Raw genomic sequence first — 24,971 nt, forward strand, 5'->3', positions numbered from 1 at the left:
TCCTAACCATTAACAGAGACGCGTCAACTTTAAAATATGCCCGACGTCCCCTTTTCGAACGTGTCCACATTCAGAGAGGCCTGATCTGGGGTTTCAACCGGCGCGTTAAAAGCAGAGTAGGTGTACGGGGGGGGATGTGTGGCATGCCAGTCTATTGACCGGGGAGCGGGGATTTTCCAAGCACTGACTCTGCCCACACAGTGCGCGCTGTCCATCTGGGTTCTGCTGTGTTAACATGGCAGCCTGCATCAGGTTTCTGACACATGAATAAAAAAAAAAGCCCACTTCAGAAGTTCACCGAGGAGGTGCGACGTGTGTGCACGCACTGTTTTGAAGAAGGTGGACTAGCCCACCGCGTTTGATGGCGAGGACCTCAGAGCCTCCTCTACTTTCCATTAGCACCTATGTTCAGTTTGATTTCCTGTGGAAAACTTTCACACTCCCACTTAACGATTCTGTTTTCTCCACATTGCTGTATTTTGTACGTTTCTTTTTTTGTTTTTGTAAATTGCCTACAACTGTCTCCAGTGTAGTAAGAAGGGAAAAAGGTCAAAGTTAATAAAAAAAAACCCCTCACTTCCTGTAGGCTTATAAATCAGTAAGATCTACTGCACTGTCACCTCCTGTGTGAGATACATCAGAATAATTTTACCTCCTAGAAAAGCCGGACTACGAGTCTTTATGAAGAGGATCCAGCTTCTAACTGTTCCTCATGGAGCTGGAACTGGATCACACAGCCTGGTCATTACAACAAGACTGATGTTCACACAGAGGAACTGAATTCTTAACCATGATGACAACACACACACACACACACACACACACACACACACACACACACACACACACACACACACACACACACACACACACACACACACACACACACACACACACACATGGTTATTCCACTAGTAATGACGATGGTGGTGGGCATGATTTCTCCTCTCACTGTTTTGCATTCAGCTCATCTCTGTTATCCTCTCCACTCACCTCCCTCACACTCTCCATCCCACCTCCTGCTTTCCTCTCTGACTCTCTCTCTCTCTCTCCCTCTTTCTCTGTCTCTGTCTCTCTCTCTCCCTCCCTCTCTATCTTCCACCCACACTCTCCCATCCCCCTCTCTCTCCCTCTCCCCCTCTCCCTCCCTCTATGTTGACACTTCTCTCCCTCTCTCTCTCTCTCTCTCTCTCTCTCTCTCTCTCCCTCCCTCTCTCTTTCTCTCTTCTTGCCTCATCCTCCCATCAGACTTTTAAACTTGTGAAATTGAAGATTTGAAGCTCAGATCAGATTCAAAGCCACCAGCAGCAGAAGGGCTGAATGTGGAGATACCAACTCTCAGCATGTACACTAACCCCCAGCACGTACACTAACCCCCAGCACGTACACTAACCCCCAGCATGTACAATAACCCCCAGCATGTACACTAACCCCCAGCACGTACACTAACCCCCAGCATGTACACTAACCCCCAGCATGTACACTAACCCCCAGCACGTACACTAACCCCCAGCACGTACACTAACTCTCAGCATGTACACTAACCCCCAGCACGTACACTAACCCCCAGCACGTACACTAACTCTCAGCACGTACACTAACCCCCAGCACGTACACTGACCCCCAGCACGTACACTAAACCCCAGCACATACACTGACCCCCAGCACGTACACTAACCCCCAGCACGTACACTGTCCCCCAGCATATACACTAACTCTCAGCATGTACACTAACCCCCAGCATGTACACTAACCCCAGCACGTACACTAACCCCCAGCATGTACACTAACTCTCAGCATGTACACTAACCCCCAGCATGTACACTGACCCCCAGCATGTACACTAACTCTCAGCATGTACACTAACCCCCAGCACGTACACTAACCCCCAGCATGTACACTAACCTCCAGCATGTACACTGACCCCCAGCATGTACACTGACTCTCAGCATGTACACTAACCCCCAGCACGTACACTAACCCCCAGCACGTACACTAACCCCCAGCACGTACACTAACCCCCAGCATGTACACTAACCCCCAGCACGTACACTAACCCCCAGCATGTACACTAACTCTCAGCATGTACACTAACCCCCAGCACGTACACTAACCCCCAGCACGTACACTAACCCCCAGCATGTACACTGACCCCCAGCATGTACACTGACTCTCAGCATGTACACTAACCCCCAGCACGTACACTAACCCCCAGCACGTACACTAACCCCCAGCATGTACACTAACTCTCAGCATGTACACTAACCCCCAGCATGTACACTGACCCCCAGCATGTACACTAACCCCCAGCACGTACACTAACCCCCAGCACGTACACTAGCCCCCAGCATGTACACCATAATCACTATCGAACCGCAATCACTACTGAAGCATCCCACACAGGTGAACTGGTAATTAATTTAACTATATGAAATTAAATGTGTGTTGATTACCCCCTTCGTCTTGTTTATTAATGTTTATTAATTGTTATGTTGTTTATTAACATAAGGCAAAACACATCAACTGAAAACTCAGTATATACATACATACATATATACTGAGTTTTCTATTGATGTGTTTTGCCTTATGTATGAGTATGTGTTCCTAGTGGTCAGTAATATCAGTGCCCAATGTCTTCTCAGCTCTATACTTTTTCATCACATCAAGGCATATATCTGATTCTGATTTTGACAACCCAACTTAAATTCGACATTACAAACGGGCTAGTCTAGTAATTATAACCTAAGTCTGTGAATTGATTATCTTATTTATTGATTCGCCGTTATTTATATCACAGTTGCTGTTGCAATGACCTCTTATTAGCAGACAATTTTAGGATTTCTATGACAAATGAGCTGCGCAGACCTCAAGTAGGTGTGATTTAAGAGGCTTTTACGTGTTTTTAAAACCTACATTCTTCTCGAAATCAGAACACGAATTCTTATAAATATTATAGATCCCAATGGTCGGTTTTACTGTCGTGTAAATACTAAACACTAGCATTTGATGAAACATGAGTTGCACTTTGCATTTAAACGCGTGTGTCCCTGAAAAATGGTTAGGATGCATTAAAATAAGCCAATAGCTCCATCTAGCGGCACATTTAGGAACCTGCATGATAAAAATCGTTTATAGTCAGAAATCTTAACTACACAAGAAAAGGCTTCACATTAAAGTTATTAATGTTGCGGTTGGTAATAACCTTGTGCTTGTACTGAACGGTGTATAAGTGTCTATGGAAAGTAAAATCTTGTCTAGGTTGTGGAATATGGTAAATATGGTTGAATGTGGTAAAATCCCTGGTAAAGTAAGACTGTATAAATTCAGTCTTGCATGTGTCCAGTTTATGTCATGATTTCTTCTTAACACACTGTTGTATTAACTTGGTATGTATTGCTCATTGTCGAAACGAGTTAGCTGTTTTTTTTATTTTATGAAAGCCACAGAGCTAAACACGTGTATGGTACATCTTAGCCTTGTAATGGCTCAGTCGTATGTTCAGAAATATAAAGCAAAAGGTCAAAGGGCAACTTATGTTGTCTTTGCAAACATGGAATACTATATTAATCCAGCCCTCTTTAAAATGAAAGGCTATAGAGACTGTAAAAGCATGTAATGTAAAACTCCTGTGTAGTGTCGTTTGAAGCCCTTTGAGGGTTTCATATGTGTACACTGTTACATGTATATTGATGGTGTGATCTGTATTACCTTTTGAATTAAAAACACTGCTGATTTGGAAATAATGGAACATATTGATCATTTCAAATGTTTTCTTTTGCTTATTGATTTTTAAATGTTGACTCAGTACATGGTCTAAGTACTGCATGAGGGGAGTATATGGAAAAGCACTAGTTCTCACAGAATTTAGACCACACACACACACACACACACACACACACACACACACACACACACACACACACACACACACACACACACACACACACACAACAAACATAGGTGAAGAAACAGGAGGTGTTTGGCTTCATCTCCCAGTAAATATTAGAACACTTTTTCTCTCTACATCTCCCAGTAAGGATGAGGGCGCTCTTGTCTCTATGTTACTAAATAACTGAATACTTTACATCACAAACAACAGAAACGAGTTAAATGATGTCATAATATATGCTGTCATAAGTTTCATTACTTCAAACATGTTTTACTCTTAGAGCTCAAGAAGTTAGCTTGCTTTGCTGCAGCTGAGAACAGGCGAACACATGAGAACTGGTGACATGTCTTACAGACAAGGTCACACACAGGTCAGTGGTCATCACGCTGGGGAGGGCAGGACACTAGTCCAGAAACTGACATCCCACAGTCCTTTGCATTTAAGCTTAAATTCCATCCAGTTCTATAGTTCTATAAGATATTCTCCTCTTGTGTTTAGTCAGTCTGCTGATGTGATATTTTACACATTAGAAACACAGTGTTTAATCAGGGATCAAGTGGATTAAAAACACAGTGTTTAATCAGGGATCAAGTGCATTAGAAACACGGTGTTTAATCAGGGATCACGTGGATTAGAAACACAGTGTTTATCAGGGATCAAGTGGATTAGAAACACAGTGTTTAATCAGGGATCAAGTGGATTAGAAACACAGTGTTTATCAGGGATCAAGTGGATTAGAAACACAGTGTTTAATCAGGGATCACATGGATTAGAAACACAGTGTTTATCAGGGATCAAGTGGATTAGAAACACGGTGTTTAATCAGGGATCAAGTGGATTAGAAACACAGTGTTTATCAGGGATCAAGTGGATTAGAAACACAGTGTTTAATCAGGGATCAAGTGGATCTGTCACATGCTGGTGTTGTCACAGCCAAGCAGCCTCCCTTTGCACTTGGTCTCCTGCACCTGTGCAAGTCCAGAATCCAGCGTCCAGGGTCCTGTGTCCAGGGTCCAGACACAGCTGAGACTCAGCAGCACCATCAAGAGCTGCGTCACAGGAGGAATCAATACTGACGGAGACACAGCAGCACAGACAGACAAAACAACACAGACTGTGATACAGCAGCACAAAGACACAACAGACAGATTAGACAGCAGCACAAAAACACAACACAGATGGAGACAGACAGAGACACAACACAGACAGACACAGCAGCACAGACAGAGACACAACACAGACAGACACAGCAGCACAGACAGACAAAACAACACAGACTATGATACAGCAGCACAAAGACACATGGAGACACATGGACAGATGGAGACACAGACAAGAGACACAGCAACACAGACTAACCACACAACACAGATGGAGACACAGACACACAGCAACACAGACTAACCACACAACACAGATGGAGACACAGACAAGAGACACAGCAACACAGACTAACCACACAACACAGATGGAGACACAGACACAGCAACACAGACTAACCACACAACACAGATGGAGCACAGACAGTTTCTGCTTGTCCTCCCTGCTGTGTTGTCCTCTCTTCTACAGTATGATGTGGTTATACTGTACATTATATTTCTGGGTGACATAGAGGCTTCAGCTCTACGTTTCAAACACTTGGACATGTGCGGAGACAGTAACGCAATATTTACGAGACGTCATTACAAGATTTAGTGACTGAACGGGGATGGGCAAAGACGTGGTGTAGGCTGTAGGAGTAGGCGGTAGGTGTAGGTTGGTGGTGTAGGCTGTAGGTGTAGGCTGTAGGTGTAGGTTGGTGGTGTATGTTGGTGGTGTAGGTTGGTGGTGTAGGCTGTAGGTGTAGGTTGGTGGTGTAGGCTGTAGGTGTATGTTGGTGGTGTAGGCTGTATGTGTAGGCTGTAGGTGTAGGTTGTAGGTGTAGGCTGTAGGTGTAGGTTGGTGGTGTAGGCTGTAGGTGTAGGTTGGTGGTGTAGGCTGTAGGTGTAGGTTGGTGATGTAGGCTGTAGGTGTAGGTTGGTGGTGTAGGCTGTAGGTGTATGTTGGTGATGTAGGCTGTAGGTGTATGTTGGTGATGTAGGCTGTAGGTGTAGGTTGGTGGTGTAGGCTGTAGGTGTATGTTGGTGGTGTAGGTTGGTGATGTAGGCTGTAGGTGTATGTTGGTGATGTAGGCTGTAGGTGTATGTTGGTGATGTAGGCTGTAGGTGTAGGTTGGTGGTGTAGGCTGTAGGTGTATGTTGGTGGTGTAGGTTGGTGATGTAGGCTGTAGGTGTATGTTGGTGATGTAGGCTGTAGGTGTAGGTTGGTGGTGTAGGCTGTAGGTGTATGTTGGTGATGTAGGCTGTAGGTGTATTTTGGTGATGTAGGCTGTAGGTGTAGGTTGGTGGTGTAGGCTGTAGGTGTATGTTGGTGATGTAGGCTGTAGGTGTATGTTGGTGATGTAGGCTGTAGGTGTAGGTTGGTGGTGTAAGCTGTAGGTGTATGTTGGTGGTGTAGGCTGTAGGTGTATGTTGGTGGTGTAGGCTGTAGGTGTAGGTTGGTGGTGTAGGCTGTAGGTGTAGGTTGGTGATGTAGGCTGTAGGTGTAGTTTGGTGATGTAGTCTCTAGGTGTAGGCTGTAGGTGTAGGTTGGTGGTGTAGGCTGTAGGTGTATGTTGGTGGTGTAGGCTGTAGGTGTAGGTTGGTGATGTAGGCTGTAGGTGTAGGTTGGTGGTGTAGGCTGTAGGTGTATGTTGGTGATGTAGGCTGTAGGTGTATGTTGGTGATGTAGGCTGTAGGTGAATGTTGGTGGTGTAGGCTGTAGCTGTAGGTTGGTGGTGTAGGTTGGTGATGTAGGCTGTAGGTGTAGTTTGGTGATGTAGTCTCTAGGTGTAGGCTGTAGGTGTAGGTTGGTGGTGTAGGCTGTAGGTGTATGTTGGTGATGTAGGCTGTAGGTGTAGGTTGGTGGTGTAGGCTGTAGGTGTAGGCTGTAGGTGTAGGTTGATGATGTAGGCTGTAGGTGTAGGTTGGTGGTGTAGGCTGTAGGTGTAGGTTGGTGGTGTAAGCTGTAGGTGTATGTTGGTGGTGTAGGCTGTAGGTGTAGGTTGGTGGTGTAAGCTGTAGGTGTATGTTGGTGGTGTAGGCTGTAGGTGTATGTTGGTGATGTAGGCTGTAGGTGTATGTTGGTGGTGTAGGCTGTAGGTGTATGTTGGTGGTGTAGGCTGTAGGTGTATGTTGGTGGTGTAGGCTGTAGGTGTATGTTGGTGATGTAGGCTGTAGGTGTATGTTGGTGGTGTAGGCTGTAGGTGTATGTTGGTGGTGTAGGCTGTAGGTGTATGTTGGTGATGTAGGCTGTAGGTGTATGTTGGTGGTGTAGGCTGTAGGTGTAGGTTGGTGGTGTAGGCTGTAGGTGTATGTTGGTGGTGTAGGCTGTAGGTGTAGGTTGGTGGTGTAAGCTGTAGGTGTATGTTGGTGGTGTAGGCTGTAGGTGTAGGTTGGTGGTGTAAGCTGGAGGTGTATGTTGGTGGTGTAGGCTGTAGGTGTATGTTGGTGGTGTAGGCTGTAGGTGTATGTTGGTGGTGTAGGCTCTGTTCCTACACTGTTGTGTGTGGGGATGGGACTGTGATCTAGTTGTGTTGGGTCAATGCTCACTACTGCTACACTTACAGAAACACGGTCATCCCACACATACTAGTGAGCACTACATGCTCTGTTTGGGTGGAGGTGCTGTTATATAATTCAGGTGGAGATACTACACTAGTCTGATACTACACTAAACTCTGAAGAGCCACCTGATGTTCAGCTACTGGGAGATATGGTGTAGTTATGAGCACAGTTACAGTTAGTTATGGATTAACTCACAGTTACAGTTATGGGTACAATCATGGATACAGTTTTGGTACAGTTATAGAGTTAAAGTTACAGGTACAGTTTGTATATATGACCTAAATGAATTACTGCTAGACCGGATGCGGAGAACAGCTGTTGTAATATAGTGATATGCATATTTCTAGAAGACCAAATCCACACTGTGTTCTAGAACATTGCTGTGTTCCGTTTCAGGAGCGTTGGCGATTGTGGAGCCTCTTCTGGAATGACTGGTGATTCTAGAAGCCGCTGGCGCTGCCCTCGGTGTCGGGGCCCGGGAGCGAGCGTTTGCGCAGCACCGCGTTGTCGTTACTCCTCCAGGCCTGTGGGGGCGCTGCAGACGTGTGTGTGCAGGGCGCACGGTACTGCGGCAGGCCGTGCTTGGTGGTGTCGAGCTCTTCCGGGTTGTCTCTCTGGGCTCTCAGGGCAGCTATGACCTCTTGGTCCGAGGGACTAAGTGTCAGGCAGCCGCAACCCTGACCTTCGACCCCGTCTACCTCACCAGCTTCATCCTCCACCGTCATAAAGGCGTCGCCCCAAAGACTCTCACAGAGGTCTCGCCCATGCTGGTACATCTACACATTAAACACACACACACACACACACACACACACACACACACACACACACACACACACACACACACACACACACACACACACACACACACACATTACTTTATGTTATTACATGTTACCTTCATGATCCATCACACATAATGAAGTATGAGGCACAGACAAAAGGCTCTTTGGGTTTTACTGAGAGATATATGAGTGGGTATAGAAGCGGTGCTGAAGCGTCTGAGGGCGTAGCAGCATTATGGAGGGTGGAGTGATGCTCCGTCCTGAAGCGTCTGAGGGCGTAGCAGCATTATGGAGGGTGGAGTGATGCTCCGTCCTGAAGCGTCTGAGGGCGTAGCAGCATTATGGAGGGTGGAGTGATGCTCCGTCCTGAAGCGTCTGAGGGCGTAGCAGCATTATGGAGGGTGGAGTGATGCTCCGTCCTGAAGCGTCTGAGGGCGTAGCAGCATTATGGAGGGTGGAGTGATGCTCCGTCCTGAAGCGTCTGAGGGCGTAGCAGCATTATGGAGGGTGGAGTGATGCTCCGTCCTGAAGCGTCTGAGGGCGTAGCAGCATTATGGAGGGTGGAGTGAAGCTCCGTCCTGAAGCGTCTGAGCGCGTAGCAGCATTATGGAGGGTGGAGTGATGCTCCGTCCTGAAGCGTCTGAGGGCGTAGCAGCATTATGGAGGGTGGAGTGATGCTCCGTCCTGAAGCGTCTGAGGACGTAGCAGCATTATGGAGGGTGGAGTGATGCTCCGTCCTGAAGCGTCTGAGGGCGTAGCAGCATTATGGAGGGTGGAGTGATGCTCCCTCCTGAAGCGTCTGAGGGCGTAGCAGCATTATGGAGGGTGGAGTGATGCTCCGTCCTGAAGCGTCTGAGGGCGTAGCAGCATTATGGAGGGTGGAGTGATGCTCCGTCCTGAAGCGTCTGAGGGCGTAGCAGCATTATGGAGGGTGGAGTGATGCTCCGTCCTGAAGCGTCTGAGGGCGTAGCAGCATTATGGAGGGTGGAGTGATGCTCCGTCCTGAAGCGTCTGAGGGCGTAGCAGCATTATGGAGGGTGGAGTGATGCTCCGTCCTGAAGCGTCTGAGGGCGTAGCAGCATTATGGAGGGTGGAGTGATGCTCCGTCCTGAAGCGTCTGAGGGCGTAGCAGCATTATGGAGGGTGGAGTGATGGTCCGTCCTGAAGCGTCTGAGGGCGTAGCAGCATTATGGAGGGTGGAGTGATGCTCCGTCCTGAAGCGTCTGAGGGCGTAGCAGCATTATGGAGGGTGGAGTGATGCTCCGTCCTGAAGCGTCTGAGGGCGTAGCAGCATTATGGAGAGTGGAGTGATGCTCCCTCCTGGAGCGTCTGAGGGCGTAGCAGCATTATGGAGGGTGGAGTGATGCTCCCTCCTGGAGCGTCTGAGGGCGTAGCAGCATTATGGAGGGTGGAGTGATGCTCCCTCCTGAAGCGTCTGAGGGCGTAGCAGCATTATGGAGGGTGGAGTGATGCTCCGTCCTGAAGCGTCTGAGGGCGTAGCAGCATTATGGAGGGTGGAGTGATGCTCCGTCCTGAAGCGTCTGAGGGCGTAGCAGCATTATGGAGGGTGGAGTGATGCTCCGTCCTGAAGCGTCTGAGGGCGTAGCAGCATTATGGAGGGTGGAGTGATGCTCCCTCCTGAAGCGTCTGAGGGCGTAGCAGCATTATGGAGGGTGGAGTGATGCTCCGTCCTGAAGCGTCTGAGGGCGTAGCAGCATTATGGAGGGTGGAGTGATGCTCCGTCCTGAAGCGTCTGAGGGCGTAGCAGCATTATGGAGGGTGGAGTGATGCTCCGTCCTGAAGCGTCTGAGGGCGTAGCAGCAGTATGGAGGGTGGAGTGATGCTCCCTCCTGAAGCGTCTGAGGGCGTAGCAGCATTATGGAGGGTGGAGTGATGCTCCGTCCTGAAGCGTCTGAGGGCGTAGCAGCATTATGGAGGGTGGAGTGATGCTCCCTCCTGAAGCGTCTGAGGGCGTAGCGGCATTATGGAGGGTGGAGTGATGCTCCCTCCTGAAGCGTCTGAGGGCGTAGCAGCATTATGGAGGGTGGAGTGATGCTCCGTCCTGAAGCGTCTGAGGGCGTAGCAGCATTATGGAGGGTGGAGTGATGCTCCCTCCTGAAGCGTCTGAGGGCGTAGCAGCATTATGGAGGGTGGAGTGATGCTCCCTCCTGAAGCGTCTGAGGGCGTAGCAGCATTATGGAGGGTGGAGTGATGCTCCGTCCTGAAGCGTCTGAGGGCGTAGCAGCATTATGGAGGGTGGAGTGATGCTCCGTCCTGAAGCGTCTGAGGGCGTAGCAGCATTATGGAGGGTGGAGTGATGCTCCCTCCTGAAGCGTCTGAGGGCGTAGCAGCATTATGGAGGGTGGAGTGATGCTCCCTCCTGAAGCGTCTGAGGGCGTAGCAGCATTATGGAGGGTGGAGTGATGCTCCCTCCTGAAGCGTCTGAGGGCGTAGCAGCATTATGGAGGGTGGAGTGATGCTCCGTCCTGAAGCGTCTGAGGGCGTAGCAGCAGTATGGAGGGTGGAGTGATGCTCCGTCCTGAAGCGTCTGAGGGCGTAGCAGCATTATGGAGGGTGGAGTGATGCTCCGTCCTGAAGCGTCTGAGGGCATAGCAGCAGTATGGAGGGTGGAGTGATGCTCCCTCCTGAAGCGTCTGAGGGCGTAGCAGCATTATGGAGGGTGGAGTGATGCTCCGTCCTGAAGCGTCTGAGGGCGTAGCAGCATTATGGAGGGTGGAGTGATGGTCCGTCCTGAAGCGTCTGAGGGCGTAGCAGCAGTATGGAGGGTGGAGTGATGCTCCCTCCTGAAGCGTCTGAGGGCGTATCAGCATTATGGAGGGTGGAGTGATGCTCCGTCCTGAAGCGTCTGAGGGCGTAGCAGCATTATGGAGGGTGGAGTGATGCTCCGTCCTGAAGCGTCTGAGGGCGTAGCAGCATTATGGAGGGTGGAGTGATGCTCCGTCCTGAAGCGTCTGAGGGCGTAGCAGCATTATGGAGGGTGGAGTGATGCTCCGTCCTGAAGCGTCTGAGGGCGTAGCAGCATTATGGAGGGTGGAGTGATGCTCCGTCCTGAAGCGTCTGAGGGCGTAGCAGCATTATGGAGGGTGGAGTGATGCTCCGTCCTGAAGCGTCTGAGGGCGTAGCAGCATTATGGAGGGTGGAGTGATGCTCCGTCCTGAAGCGTCTGAGGGCGTAGCAGCAGTATGGAGGGTGGAGTGATGCTCCCTCCTGAAGCGTCTGAGGGCGTAGCAGCATTATGGAGGGTGGAGTGATGCTCCGTCCTGAAGCGTCTGAGGGCGTAGCAGCATTATGGAGGGTGGAGTGATGCTCCGTCCTGAAGCGTCTGAGGGCGTAGCAGCATTATGGAGGGTGGAGTGATGCTCCGTCCTGAAGCGTCTGAGGGCGTAGCAGCATTATGGAGGGTGGAGTGATGCTCCGTCCTGAAGCGTCTGAGGGCGTAGCAGCATTATGGAGGGTGGAGTGATGCTCCGTCCTGAAGCGTCTGAGGGCGTAGCAGCATTATGGAGGGTGGAGTGATGCTCCGTCCTGAAGCGTCTCCGCTCCCTCTTCACTGAAGCATCCAAAGGGGGCGGGGTTTGTGCTCTCCGTAGCAACCACAAATTGCTGGAAGGAGCTTCGGGTTCGCCAAACGACTGTTTAAAGCTCAGTGTCCGCTCTCTCTGTCCCCCACTCCCTCTCTCTCTCTCTCTCTCCCTCTTTCCCTTCTCTCTCCCTCTCTCTCTACTTCTATATCTCACTCTCTCTCTCCCTCTACTTCTATATCTCCCTCCCTCTCACTCTATTTCTCTTTCTTTATCCTCTACTCTGTGTTAGTTTTCTCTCTTTTTCACTTTTTGTTACTTAAAACTGAGATAAAGCATCACTAGGTTTCTCCATGACAACTCTCTTGCTCTCTCGTTTCTTCACACACACACACACACACACACACACACACACACACACACACACACACACACACACACACACACACACACACACAGTTGTATGTGTGGTGTTATGATCAGGAACAGTCACCTCTGGGTCAAACTCATTTTAGATACGCTTTCTCTCATTGAGTGTGTCCTGCTCTCCAGACTGTCCCGCGGGTCCCGCAGGTCAGGATGACGGCTGGGTCTCCCCTCCAGGGCCGTCCTCCTCACAGGACCCTCCATGGCCTTCAGTCTGGCCCCTTCTTTATCAGAAATGAGCCCACTGAGTCATCGTCTCTCCGGCAGCACCAGAAGTCTCCGTCCCGACTCCGTCCTGACTACCGGGTCTCCTGCGTGGCATCGGGTTACTAAGCTGATCGAATTTCTAAACGAATTCCAAAGCAGTCTTGGTTTCCCGGCAACCACACATTGCTTGGATACGTCAGTGACATCTAAAGGAAGGTGAGTGTGTAGCTGACGGTCTGACACACTCTCTTCCTGTTTCGTCTGGTGTTAATGTGACATTAGCATCTTAGACCGTTCTTACATCATCATCCCATTTCATCAACGTGGCAGGAAGATGGCTGGGGTGATATTTATAGAAACCAGCTGTATTCTTAGAAATCAACACAATATTCTGAAGTTGCAGCGAATGCAACATAAGACTGATGTAAAGATTTACTGTGAGTCCTGTAAGTCCTGTAAGTCCTGTGAGTCCTGTGAGTCCTAGTCCTGTGGGTCCTAGTCACCATCTGCACCGAAGGGACTGTGACTACTTGGCCGAGGAACAAGAACCTTTACTACTACTGTAGAACTGTAGAACCACCCTGCGACCGGACTTGTGCTAACGACCACGGACTTGTGCTAACGGGAGGATGGGTTCCCCAGTTTTTCCTCGCCACTGTCACCGTTGGCTTGCTCATTAGGGATCTGGACCCATACGATTGTAAAGCTGCTTTGTGACAACAGACAGGGCCGGAGTGGGCCCCTTTTTCAGCCCGGGAGTTTCATGCCCAAATCCGGCCCAAAATTATTTTTCCCTCCCAATCGGGCCAAACTAGAGACTGACATGAGCTGGCACATCGGGAATCCTCCCGAATCTCCCGATTAGCCACTCCGGCTCTGACAACATGTGTTGTGAAAAGTGCTATAAAAATAAATTTGACTTTTATTATTATTATTATTATTATTAATAATAATAATAATAATAATAATAATAATAATAATAATCTTTATTTGCATAGCACCTTTCATACATACATGCAACTCAGTGCTTTACAGAATAAATAAAAAGAAACAGTATAAGCAAAGATAAGACAAAAAGAAAATGTTAAAAGAAATTAAAGATAAAAAGGAAACAAACATACAAATTATATAATAAAAGTAATGATGTAATAAAATAAATATTAAAATAACATAAAATTTAAGTAGATAAAATAATGTCAAAAAGTAAAGTAAATAAGATAATAATAATCGGGAACAGAGTTAGCTACTCACTCTCACACAGAGCGCGACCTTCACTCTCACTGGTTTTATGCGAACTGTGTGCTCGTCGGCCCACAGTTATGCACGCCCACCTGGTGCTCGACTCCCAGCCGAGGGTGAAACTCCCAATCACTCAGTTACCCTGCCTGGTAACCACCAATGGTGCCACCTGTATACCCCCCCCCTCCCCCCATGGAGTTCGACCGCCAAACCTCTCGACTCTTGTCGAGTTAGATCCCCTGATCCTGACAGTTCCCTATGAACTGCGTCTGGCGTTGCCTGTGTATACACGTACCAGGAGTGAAGTCACAACCTCTGCAATAAGTTTCTGCTGAGGAGAGAGACAAAGTTTAACTAAAAGCGGATCTAAAGAGGAAGGTTTTGAAACTCTTCTTGAAGCTGTGCAGTGATGAAATGCCTCTGAGCTCTTCAGGAAGAGAGTTCCAGAGCTTTGGGCCATAGTGGCTAAAAAACCCCTCACCAATCTTTAATCGGCTTTTAGGAATCACCAGTAGATTACTGTTTGATTACCTGAGAGACCTGACTGGAACATATCTAACCATCATTTCACTGAGGTAAAGAGGAGCAAGACCATGAAGACATTTTAAAAATATTGATAAGAACCTTAAACTCTATTCTAAAGCTGACAGGTAACCAGTGCAGTGAGTGGAGTGCAGGTGTAATATGATCTCTCTTTCTCCTGCGGGTCAGAACCCTTTTGACATCTCACCACGTTAACCTGTTGGCCACAGCCACTCAGACCGGCCCATTTTCATGTGTTTGTTTGCTAGCCATTTTTAGTCCTATAGACTGCTTTAATCAGTCTCTCTCTCTCTCTCTTTCCCTCTCCCTTTCTCCATCACACACACACACACACACACACACACACACACACACACACACATGCACATATATGTTTTGCTATTGGGGTTAGAAATTATGAATAATGTGAACTGACAGGGGCGGCTCAGTGTGAATAGGTCTGTGTTTTGGGAGGGAGAAAGAGAGAGGGAGTGAGAGAGAGAAGAAGAGAGAGAGAGAGAGAGGGAGAGAGAGAGAGAGAGAGAGAGAGAGAGAGAGAGTCTAGATGCAGTGGTCTGGAAAAAAGTTCTTGCTGGGTCAAAGCCCAGTGTTGGGTCAAAGCCCTCCCCTCTCCTCTCCTCCCCTCTCCTCTCCTCCCCTCCCCTCTCCTCCCCTCTCCTCCCCTCTCCTCTCCTCCCCTCCCCTCTCCTCCCCTCTCCTCTCCTCCCCTCTCCTCTCCTCCCCTCTCCTCCCCTCTCCTCCCCTCCCCTCCCCTCCCCTCTCCTCTCCTCCCCTCTCCTCTCCTCTCCTCCCCTCTCCTCCCCTCTCCTCCCCTCCCCTCTCCTCTCCTCCCCTCTCCTCCCCTCTCCTCTCCTCTCCTCCCCTCCCCTCTCCTCTCCTCCCCTCTCCTCTCCTCTCCTCTCCTCCCCTCTCCTCTCCTCCCCTCTCCTCCCCTCTCCTCTCCTCCCCTCCCCTCTCCTCCCCTCTCCTCCCCTCTCCTCTCCTCCCCTCCCCTCTCCTCCCCTCTCCTCTCCTCTCCTCCCCTCTCCTCCCCTCTCCTCCCCTCCCCTCCCCTCCCCTCTCCTCTCCTCCCCTCTCCTCTCCTCTCCTCCCCTCTCCTCCCCTCTCCTCCCCTCCCCTCTCCTCTCCTCCCCTCTCCTCTCCTCCCCTCCCCTCTCCTCTCCTCCCCTCTCCTCTCCTCTCCTCTCCTCCCCTCTCCTCTCCTCCCCTCCCCTCTCCTCTCCTCTCCTCTCCTCTCCTCCCCTCTCCTCCCCTCTCCTCTCCTCTCCTCTCCTCTCCTCTGACCACTTCTCAGTCTAATCATAGCCATAGCACATCTACAGACCAGGGGGTCAGACTGTGCAGAAACACTGAAAATTGATTCCTCAATCTAATACTTTTGTCGCTCAGTTCGTTCTGATGAGCACTGCAACTTCACCGGTTATCACGGACGTTTGTATCTGGAGGTCACACGTATCAAACTACATCCTCTACAGCCAGAATGTGCTGATTTGTCTCCACTCCCTCTCTGGCTTGGATTCACACGTGTTTCACGTGTCCGCACGTGACCAGGTGAGCAGTGGGTACCTGTCGGTAAGGAACGCAGCTTCCCGTACAGTTGAATCCCCTGGGGTCGACGGCCCACTCCCGCGCACACGTCAGGTCCGTCTCGCAAGCGTCATACCTGACAGGGAGAGACGGCAGAGCTCACGTCATTTCTGGAACTCCTCCCCCCCAAAAAAACTCTCAAGAACCTAAAAGGTCTGAATAATATATTGCATCTTTAAAGGTAACTGGTGTAATAAAGGCTAAATGTTGGGCACACAGATCTATAATCACTATTACAGGGGGACACAGTGATGTATCATTTACCCGTAGCTAATAGTTACAACGCATGAAGGCCAGAGAAGGTGACTGGCTGGAGCCCTGTGTCACAGAGATTTGGTGTGACCATTAAGGGGTGTGGCCTCACCAATCTCTGCAGAAGGTGACTGGCTGGAGCCCTGTGTCACAGAGATTTGGTGTGACCATTAAGGGGTGTGGCCTCACCAATCTCTGCAGAAGCTGTGGCACAGAGGCACCGCTTTGAGGGAGGAGTCACGCTGGGGGTGTGGCCAGTGAGCAGCATCAGGAGAGCAACGGTGGAAGCAGACGACTCTCTTCAGGAATGATGTACAACTACAGGAGAGAGAGAGAGAGAGAGAGAGAGAGAGAGAGAGAGAGAGAGAGAGAGAGAGAGAGAGAGAGAGAGAGGTAATCATAGAAATTAAACTCATTCAGGGTTATATGCTCTGGGCAATTGCTGAAATCTATTGCTATATGCTTGGCCCAGCAATTTGAGTCAGACCTATATGTACGGCACAAAAGATTTTAATCTTTATTATGAAATTAATGGAACTGTATTTCTTGCATTCAGAGCCTGTAATTGCCAGAAGCATTTACACTTTTATGCTCCACATTACAGACCAGAACAGACCAGTACAGACCAGAACAGACCAGTTTACCATCAGTGCTCAAGCCTCCCACATGCCCTTACTGATGCAGCTTTTTTTCATGACCCTTGGCCTCTAATCTCTGACCCTGCTGCCAGGAAATCAGCCCTCACTGGTAGAGGAACGCCAGACACCATCTCCCTCTCTACTAGAGCACATGAGGAACTGGAAATGTCTTAGTGTCCTACGTTCAAGACCTCACTGGTAGAGGAACGCCAGACACCATCTCCCTCTCTACTAGAGCACATGAGGAACTGGAAATGTCTTAGTGTCCTACGTTCAAGACCTCACTGGTAGAGGAACGCCAGACACCATCTCCCTCTCTACTAGAGCACATGAGGAACTGGAAATGTCTTAGTGTCCTACGTTCAAGACCTCACTGGTAGAGGAACGCCAGGTTTTTTTACTTCTCTCTCGGCATGCTGGGAATGTCAGGTCTGAACGTAAGAGCAGACAGGAAATTGAATAAAAGGACAGGAAGTGGAATGAGAACACAAGGGTGAGCAGGAAGTTCAGCTGTCCGAGTGAAATATTCCAGTCGGCTTTTCACCTGTGTGTGAGCAGATATGTGGTTTTGGACACGTTAAAGGCATGTAATCATTTGCAGAAATGTGTTGGTATAGAAAAATGAACAGAAATATCAGATCGGATGTGTCAGTAAAATCAGTAAAATTTAACTCTTTGTCCAGAAATTCTTAGATATATATACATACCACAAACTTAGTATACCACATCCTGTAAATGTCCTGAGTATGAGGCACAGGGACAGATGCTAGGACAAGGTGGGCTTCGGCCTACAGCCAATCACAAGGCAGGAAGACAGGGCTTCCCAGCGGGGCTTCTGGGAATGGCCTATCCTGCAGTGCCATGTGTCCAGTGTCCTTACTCATCTCCAGTACAACCAGTTCAACTGAGCTTCTAGAGTCTGTACAGGTTAAATTGATGTGCCCCCCTCCCCCCCCGTAGTTTAATGTTTGTGAGCACAAGGGTGCCCCCTGCTGGCCTGGTGGCGGTTGCCCTGGACTCTGTCCTGCTGCCCTGGCCGGGGAGAGTCACTTACGCTGCACTGAGAGCGCCGCACCTGTCCCAGGGTGCTATATCAGGACCGCCAGCAGGGGGAGCAGTGAGATCTTCGATGTCCTGCTCTGAGCAACAAGCGTCTGACGGACGAAAACGAAAGAGAGGGAGAGAAACAAATGGAGAGAGGGAGAGAGAAGATGGGACAAGACACAGAAGCAGGCAAAAACATTTTTCACGAGCTTCTTCTGAATCTAGTATGTGTCCTACAGTCTCATTCAGAGTGACTTACGATAGTGCTTCGTTTTCTTCTTTATGCTGGTACATTAGACCAGAGACACAATATACACATCCAAACTGCAGAGACTCATTTTTAGGTTTGAGGTAAAAAAAATGAAACAACTGTGTTGATTTTAAAATGAATGTTTTAGCTGTAATTTATAGTTTAGCTGTAATTTCCTTTCAGTGTGGTTCTCATCTCGTGTGTTCTGTTTGCTTTGGACAGACACAAATATAAATCATAAGAGAACATATACTCACTCTCCATGTACAACGAGCATTCTGTCAAATACGGCTCCGGACTGGGCGTGGCTTTGTGCCGGCCGTCCTGCAGACACGCCCCTTCCTGACAGCAAACAAGCTTTAGCAGGCAGCTCGCGACCCAGGCGACGCCCACCAGCGCTCTGGGAACGCCCATTTCTCCCCAGACCACGGACTGTAGAGCACCTTGGATAGCAATAAAGGAATGAACATCGCTACTGGCTGTGATGTTTTAAGATGTTTACGATGTCCCCAAAATTTGTTATTTACACATGACCCAAAATTGCGAAATTACTTTATAACGAGAAATAGGTGCAGAGCGTCGGTGGTCTGAACATCTCGGGTGATGTATAGCGCGTTTAAACGTGGACTCGGACCATAGACCAATACTGACGGCACAAAATCCCTGAATGAAAGCTAGAACCCATCTGATCTCCCTAATCACTCGTCCAGCACCACATGTGTACGAGATGGGATACAAGAAACCACTCAAACCAACTTTACAATTGCAAAACAACTGTAGCGTGTAAGGTGCTCTTGTGAACTCCGACCTCAATACTTTCAGTGTGTTAATACATAAGAGGATAACGGCGGAAACATCAACAGAGAATTAAATGCGAGTCTCTTCACGCGCTGTTTAACCTCCGTGGAAGACCACAAGTCTGCCATCTTTAAAACCCCCATTTCGTTAAAAAAGTATAAATAAAGCACAAAAGAAGCGGCTATTACAGACGTGCGTCATACCTGACTCGTGTAAACGGATCGGTGCCACTCACGGTGTACGGTCCTGTCCGCTACAACGCGCGCTTCGCTCTGAGTTCTGTGTTCTGTGATCTCTCCTCGGGAGATGATGTCAATTACCATCATCTCCCTCCCACTCATTATGATCTCTCTCTCTCTCTCTCTCTCTCTCTCTCTCCCCTCGGGGGATGCTGTCAATTACGATCTCACTTCAAGTTTTTCTCGCTGGCTTAGGGAAGGACATCTCTAGCCCTCCCACTCATTACGATCTCTCTCTCTCTCTCTCTCTCTCTCTCTCTCTCTTACATACACACGCACGCGCAAATATATGTGCAAGGCTCTTAAATAACAGTAAATAAAACGCCTTTGTTTTTAGGCGACGTGCAATAAACGGTACATGACACCACACAATGCAAGTGGGTCCATATGAAGACACGAAAGCCACAGAGCGCCACCCGTAAACCTGCGTGCTTTGCAGGAACCAGTTATGAACGACGCGTCCTTGTCACCAGACGACTGCACAGCGCGCGCCTCACCAGGTCCTGCTGCGTCACGTGCACCGGTGTCTCGTCTCGTGCTCTCGTCTCTGCACAGGTCAGCATTAACAGTGTAGCTAAAACATACAGGATTTCCCCTGCTCATAACAGCGGGTGCAATGCATTCAAGATGTTATCACAGCTAAAATAAATAACATACGCTAAAAGAAATGTTAATCAAGGGATCACGATGCACATTCAGGAGTTATAACGTGGTACTTTAGAGAGGTGTTCTTTGGGTCGTGCCTTATCTGCGCTAATCTGACACCAGTCTTGAGATCAGACGCGTGGCATCCGGGCGGGTTGACACCAGACGGCGAGCGACCTAAATACAAAACTAGAGTGAGGCTTTAATCGGAAGACACGGTTTCTCACTCTTATTAAGGCGATTTAGCAAAGTGGGTTGTCTCTCAGTATCACAAAGTGTATATTCTAAAATACATTTTAGTTAGTGAGGGCTGGGATATGTAAATAGGGCCTACATAATTGGAGAACATGGGGCCTGTCACGACATCTTAAAATACCGGAGAAAATGCTGTGTTGATAGGATTTTCATACATATTTAAATTAAGTGCTTTAAATATTTAAATAAAAGGTCCTTGGGTAATTACAATTGGCATATGTTTAATCATCTGTTTTTAAATAAGAACAGACCAAGTAAACTGTTATATTTTGATAAATAATGATAAAAACACGTCTTGGTATTTAACTCAGACAGAACCCATACATGTTAAATCAGTTTGTCTTAAAGATCACAGCTATTAAAACATTTCAACACACTTTATTTAAAACACTTCTCACTTTATCTTTACCACTTGAGAACTGTTTTGACTGTTGCTGATCTGATGAACTCACTCTCATCATCATCGCTCTCTGATGTATATTTGTCACGGTAGGCCGGCCCCACTCTCAGAGGGACACGCCCACACCCACGCCCACACCACACTCACTCCTCCCCCCTTCCCAATCACCTATTATCACTCATTCAGTTATCACCCCCTCTTCCCTGTTCCCTCTGTCATTATTTAACCCCACAGGTCCAGCCAGTGCTGAGCAGTGTCCTCTTCCAGAGAGACCGTCTGAGATGACACACACCGCACCAGCTGCTAAACACACACCTCCCTCTCTGCTAGCATGCGTGTGTGTCCCGCGCTCCTGCCTTATTCTCTGTTGTGGTCCTCTCTACGTGGCGGACAGTAAAGATGTGGCTTTAATCACCACACCGCCTGCTCCCTCATTCACTCGGTGACAACGTTCAACTCTCTCATTTCTGGCTTATAGATTGTATTAATCTTTTTGTCTTTATTGTTAATGGTATTTATCTTATGATTTCATTAATATTAATGATCCTCTTGTGACATTTTTACATTCATTTCTCCCCACTCAGATTTTATTGTTGACCAAGTTCTAGGGCCGTATTATTGTGGAGCCCCCTAACACTCCCATCCACTAGAGCTTTGGTTTTCTTTTACATTTCTTGCACTGGTTTCTAAAGTGTCCATCTTAAACTTACCAAAGTGTTTCAGTGGCAGAAGGAGCTCAATTGCAGGACGTGTTCAGAGTGTGTCAAGGACGGGGGGGTTGGTTTGGTAACCGGGACAACACTCCTGACACGGAAGCTTCCCACGCTCCGTTTTATTATCACGGTGAGCTGAGCGAGAGACTGAGAACATTTCAGTGTGGTCATCTGAACACGAACAATAACATCTATTGAGCAGGACCTGGTGCCCGAGGTGTGGAGGCTCAGAGCAGGACCAGCACGGCCCGGAACAGTCCGGCTGTTCGCCCCCGTCTCTGCCCTGGGTTACCGCAAGCGTCAGTTTACTTCAATATGGACCTAAACTGACTTGAAAAGTAGGGCGATTATGGCTTATATATAATAACATGATATGAAACCTTCATGAAACCTGTGCGCCTGATTTTTCTTAGAGTTTTTCCCTAAATGTGATATTCATCTCCTTTAACTCGTTGCTTTCAAATCACCAGTCTCTCAGTAGTTTATATAATGTCCTATAATAAACTACTGTAGTTCATATAATGCTCTATAACAAACTACCATATTGTAGTTCATATAATGTAATTCCCTGGTTTGCCTCCTGTCACTAAAGATCTGTGCTAATTGATCGTCTAACTGTGCTCAACCTGCAATTGTGCAGGCCAGTGGTCCCCAGGCCTGAACTTTAGTTGGACTGCTGTGCGACCCCTAGTGGTAGAGTACAGAGGTGCAGTTAATCATGTAGTCATTTGTAAATGTAAATGTAAATGTAACATTTACATGTTAACTGACTTTATTTATTTCAATGCACCATACTGTCACATGACCATAAAATCAGTCTGATGTCTGAGACAGTCTATTACAGTTAAATTATGTCACCAAGTTCAGTCTAAAGTATTCAGAAAAACCAGTGACCCTCACAGTACACAGAGTCCAGTCTGTTGATTATGTACATTGATATATAGAACTCGTTTTGTGTGAACAGTGATAATTAGACAATCCAATCTAATTTACACCCATCATTAAATCACAGTACACACAGTTATCTGTCGATCATAGCTTCAAATCACTTGCTATGATATTAAATATTAATCACAAAACCGTTCAAGACAGCGTCCATGCTGGAAATCACACGTTTCTCGGTTGCTGTGACCTCCAGAAGCAAACAGCAGTTTTCTTGACGTGATCCTCAAAGTTGCGTTAAAGTCGTAACTGGCTCGCGGGGCTCTCCGTCAGTTCTCGCTCGGCTTCGATTGAAGCTCCTGCATCTTTTCCCCGCAGTTTACGGCCATGGCGGAGACGGCGTACGAGGAGAGGATGACGATGGTGCTGCCCACCAGGTGCGCGGGGGGCCCGTCACGAACCGTCCGTGTTACGCCGGAGTCCTGCGTGTCCGAGGTGGGGACGGTCTGTTCGGTAGGCTCCGTGTCCATCCTTCTATTAGACACTGAAGTTCGGTAAACCCACGGAAACTCACGTGCGCATAACCTACGGTAGCGACCCGTTTCTCTCCTGTTGGTCGTGCAGAGAGCAGTGGTAGAACCTGCAGCGGTAGTCCAGTTTATAAACGGGCCCGCCTGAAGTCGAACAGCACGTCAAATCTTTCACACTTAATACCGGGTTGCGTCAGTGAGCTCGCGAATAGAGAAGCGGCGCGTGGAGGATTAGGACAGGAGCAGATAACTCTTATTAACTCATTAGGAGCTACAGGAGGGGCGCGTGCGGGGAATCCGTGTCAAACAGGAATCACGTGACATCACGAACCTGACATGCATGACATTAAACTAAATAAATTAAATGTATGTTTATGTTTTTTATTATGTTTAAAAGAATGAGTTCTCTCATAATTAAGGGCATGCTATAGGGAGAATATTTTGTATGTGTTTTACTCTACATAAATAAGTAAACATACATATATTTTACTGTACTGTACTCTGCATACAATTTATTTGTTTTTAATATGGTTCAATGTCAGACAGCTGTCTACATTCTTATTTAAAGCAGGTGACACCACACACACACACACACACACACACACACACACACACACACACACACTATGCTGAGCTTAGTGTCAGGGATTATAAGGTAAAGGCTCTTGCAGATGGCCACCTGCTCCTGTGTTTCACTTCATTGTGTTTCAGAACTGACATCCAGCACCAACATTGAGCCCTCCAACACTGACTTCCACCACTGACCTCCAACACTGACCTCCACCACTGACCTCCAACATTGACTTCCACCACTGACCTCCAACACTGACTTCCACCACTGACCTCCAACACTGACGTCCAACACTCACCTCCAGCACCAACCTCCACCACTGACCTCAAACACTGACCTCCAATACTGACTTGACTTCCACCACTGACCTCCAACACTCACCTCCACCACTGACCTCCAGCACTGATCCTCACAGCACTGACCCCCACAGCACTGACCTTTACAGCACTGACCCTCACAGCACTGACCCCCACAGCACTGACCCTCACGGCACTGACCCCCACAGCACTGACCTTTACAGCACTGACCCTCACAGCACTGACCCCCACAGCACTGACCCTCACGGCACTGACCCCCACAGCACTGACCTTTACAGCACTGACCCTCACAGCACTGACCCCCACAGCACTGACCCTCACAGCACTGACCCTCACAGCACTGACCTTTACAGCACTGACCCTCACAGCACTGACCCCCACAGCACTGACCCCACAGCACTGACCCCCACAGCACTGACCCTCACAGCACTGACCCCCACAGCACTGACCCCCACAGCACTGACCCTCACAGCACTGACCTTTACAGCACTGACCCTCACAGCACTGACCCCCACAGCACTGACCCCCACAGCACTGACCCTCACAGCACTGACCCCCACAGCACTGACCCCCACAGCACTGACCTGCTCTCATGGATGTTGATGCTTCTGCATGCTGCACAAGTTATTTTGAAATGACGTCTGCACCACATTTCACCATGTACTGTACAGAACTATCCGTTCAGGTCTAAACCTGTAATTTTGCTTTGATTCTGATAGTAAACATAATAACCTACGAATTGGCCAGTACCATTCTCACCCGGGACTGATATAGCACTTTGGCTGTTTGTTAGAATTTGCTGTGCTGTTTTTATATAACACCCTATTTTATCATTATATAATCACTGTAATATTTTACAATGCTCTCTGTGTCTTTAGAAGTTTGCAGTGCACACAAATATGTAACCCACTGTGTTCTGAGAGGTGTTTTTTTATCTTTAGCATTTAAAACATTTGAACAGGAACATCACCCCTGTGATTCTTAAAGCTGGCCATGCTTGTGTAAAAAAACAGAACCACCCAAACCACCAGCAGCCAACATACCAGCACAGAACGCAACACGTGCGGGCGCTCAAACGTGGCGGGATCCCCGTTTGCGGTGACACACATGATGTGGCGGTCTGAGCTGTTGAGCCGTCCTGGCTTCCAGGGTGGAGAGGAGGGTGGGGGTTGGCCAGGTGGTGCAAACAGGCTGGGAGAAACTGTGTTTAATGGGCTAGTGTGACCAAGGTAGCCAGACGGCGGATCCATCCCAGGCGATTATCCCATCTTAAAATAGGATCCCCAACTGCGCCCCATTCTGCTCGACCTCCTTATACCTCTCCATTCTTTCTCTTCCTTTCTCTCTCTCCTCCCATTTTCAATCTGTTCATCTCTCTGTCTCAACCTGTCTTCTGTGTGCTATGTGTGTGTGTGTGTGTGTGTGTGTGTGTGTGTGTGTGTGTGTGTGTGTGTGTGTGTGTGTGTGTGTGTGTGTGTTTGTGTGTGTGTGTGTGTGTTTATGCACGCACGCATGTAAATTTGTTGTGGAAAGTGTCGTTGACAGTGTGGACCGGCTGTTTAATGTAACTGCCGT

General features: G+C 48.4%; 1 protein-coding gene across 1 annotated transcript; it reads right to left on the reverse strand.

Moving 5' to 3' along the window:
* Window positions 1–7,221: 7,221 nt before the first annotated feature.
* On the reverse strand, window positions 7,222–19,426 carry rtbdn (retbindin). The gene is made up of 6 exons (XM_077010254.1): window positions 19,048–19,426; window positions 18,304–18,489; window positions 17,807–17,906; window positions 16,304–16,432; window positions 15,842–15,938; window positions 7,222–8,309 (listed from the first exon to the last, which is right to left on the reverse strand). The coding sequence occupies exons 2-6, from the start codon at window positions 18,458–18,460 to the stop codon at window positions 7,974–7,976; spliced, it is 819 nt and encodes a 272-aa protein (XP_076866369.1). The 5' UTR covers window positions 18,461–18,489; window positions 19,048–19,426; the 3' UTR covers window positions 7,222–7,973.
* Between the last annotated feature and the right edge of the window lie 5,545 nt (window positions 19,427–24,971).

Source organism: Brachyhypopomus gauderio, chromosome 6 (genome assembly GCF_052324685.1).
Source record: "Brachyhypopomus gauderio isolate BG-103 chromosome 6, BGAUD_0.2, whole genome shotgun sequence".
NCBI lineage: Eukaryota > Metazoa > Chordata > Actinopteri > Gymnotiformes > Hypopomidae > Brachyhypopomus > Brachyhypopomus gauderio.

Bases quoted from the DNA above. Each gene is read 5' to 3' on its own strand.
- rtbdn (XM_077010254.1), bottom strand. From the start codon at position 18,460: ATGGGCGTTCCCAGAGCGCTGGTGGGCGTCGCCTGGGTCGCGAGCTGC. The intron at 17,907-18,303 runs GTGAGTATATGT...TTCGTCCGTCAG, and splicing joins ATGCTCGTTGTACATGGAGA to ACGCTTGTTGCTCAGAGCAG. The intron at 16,433-17,806 runs GTAAGTGACTCT...TCTCTCCTGTAG, and splicing joins TGCGGCGCTCTCAGTGCAGC to TTGTACATCATTCCTGAAGA.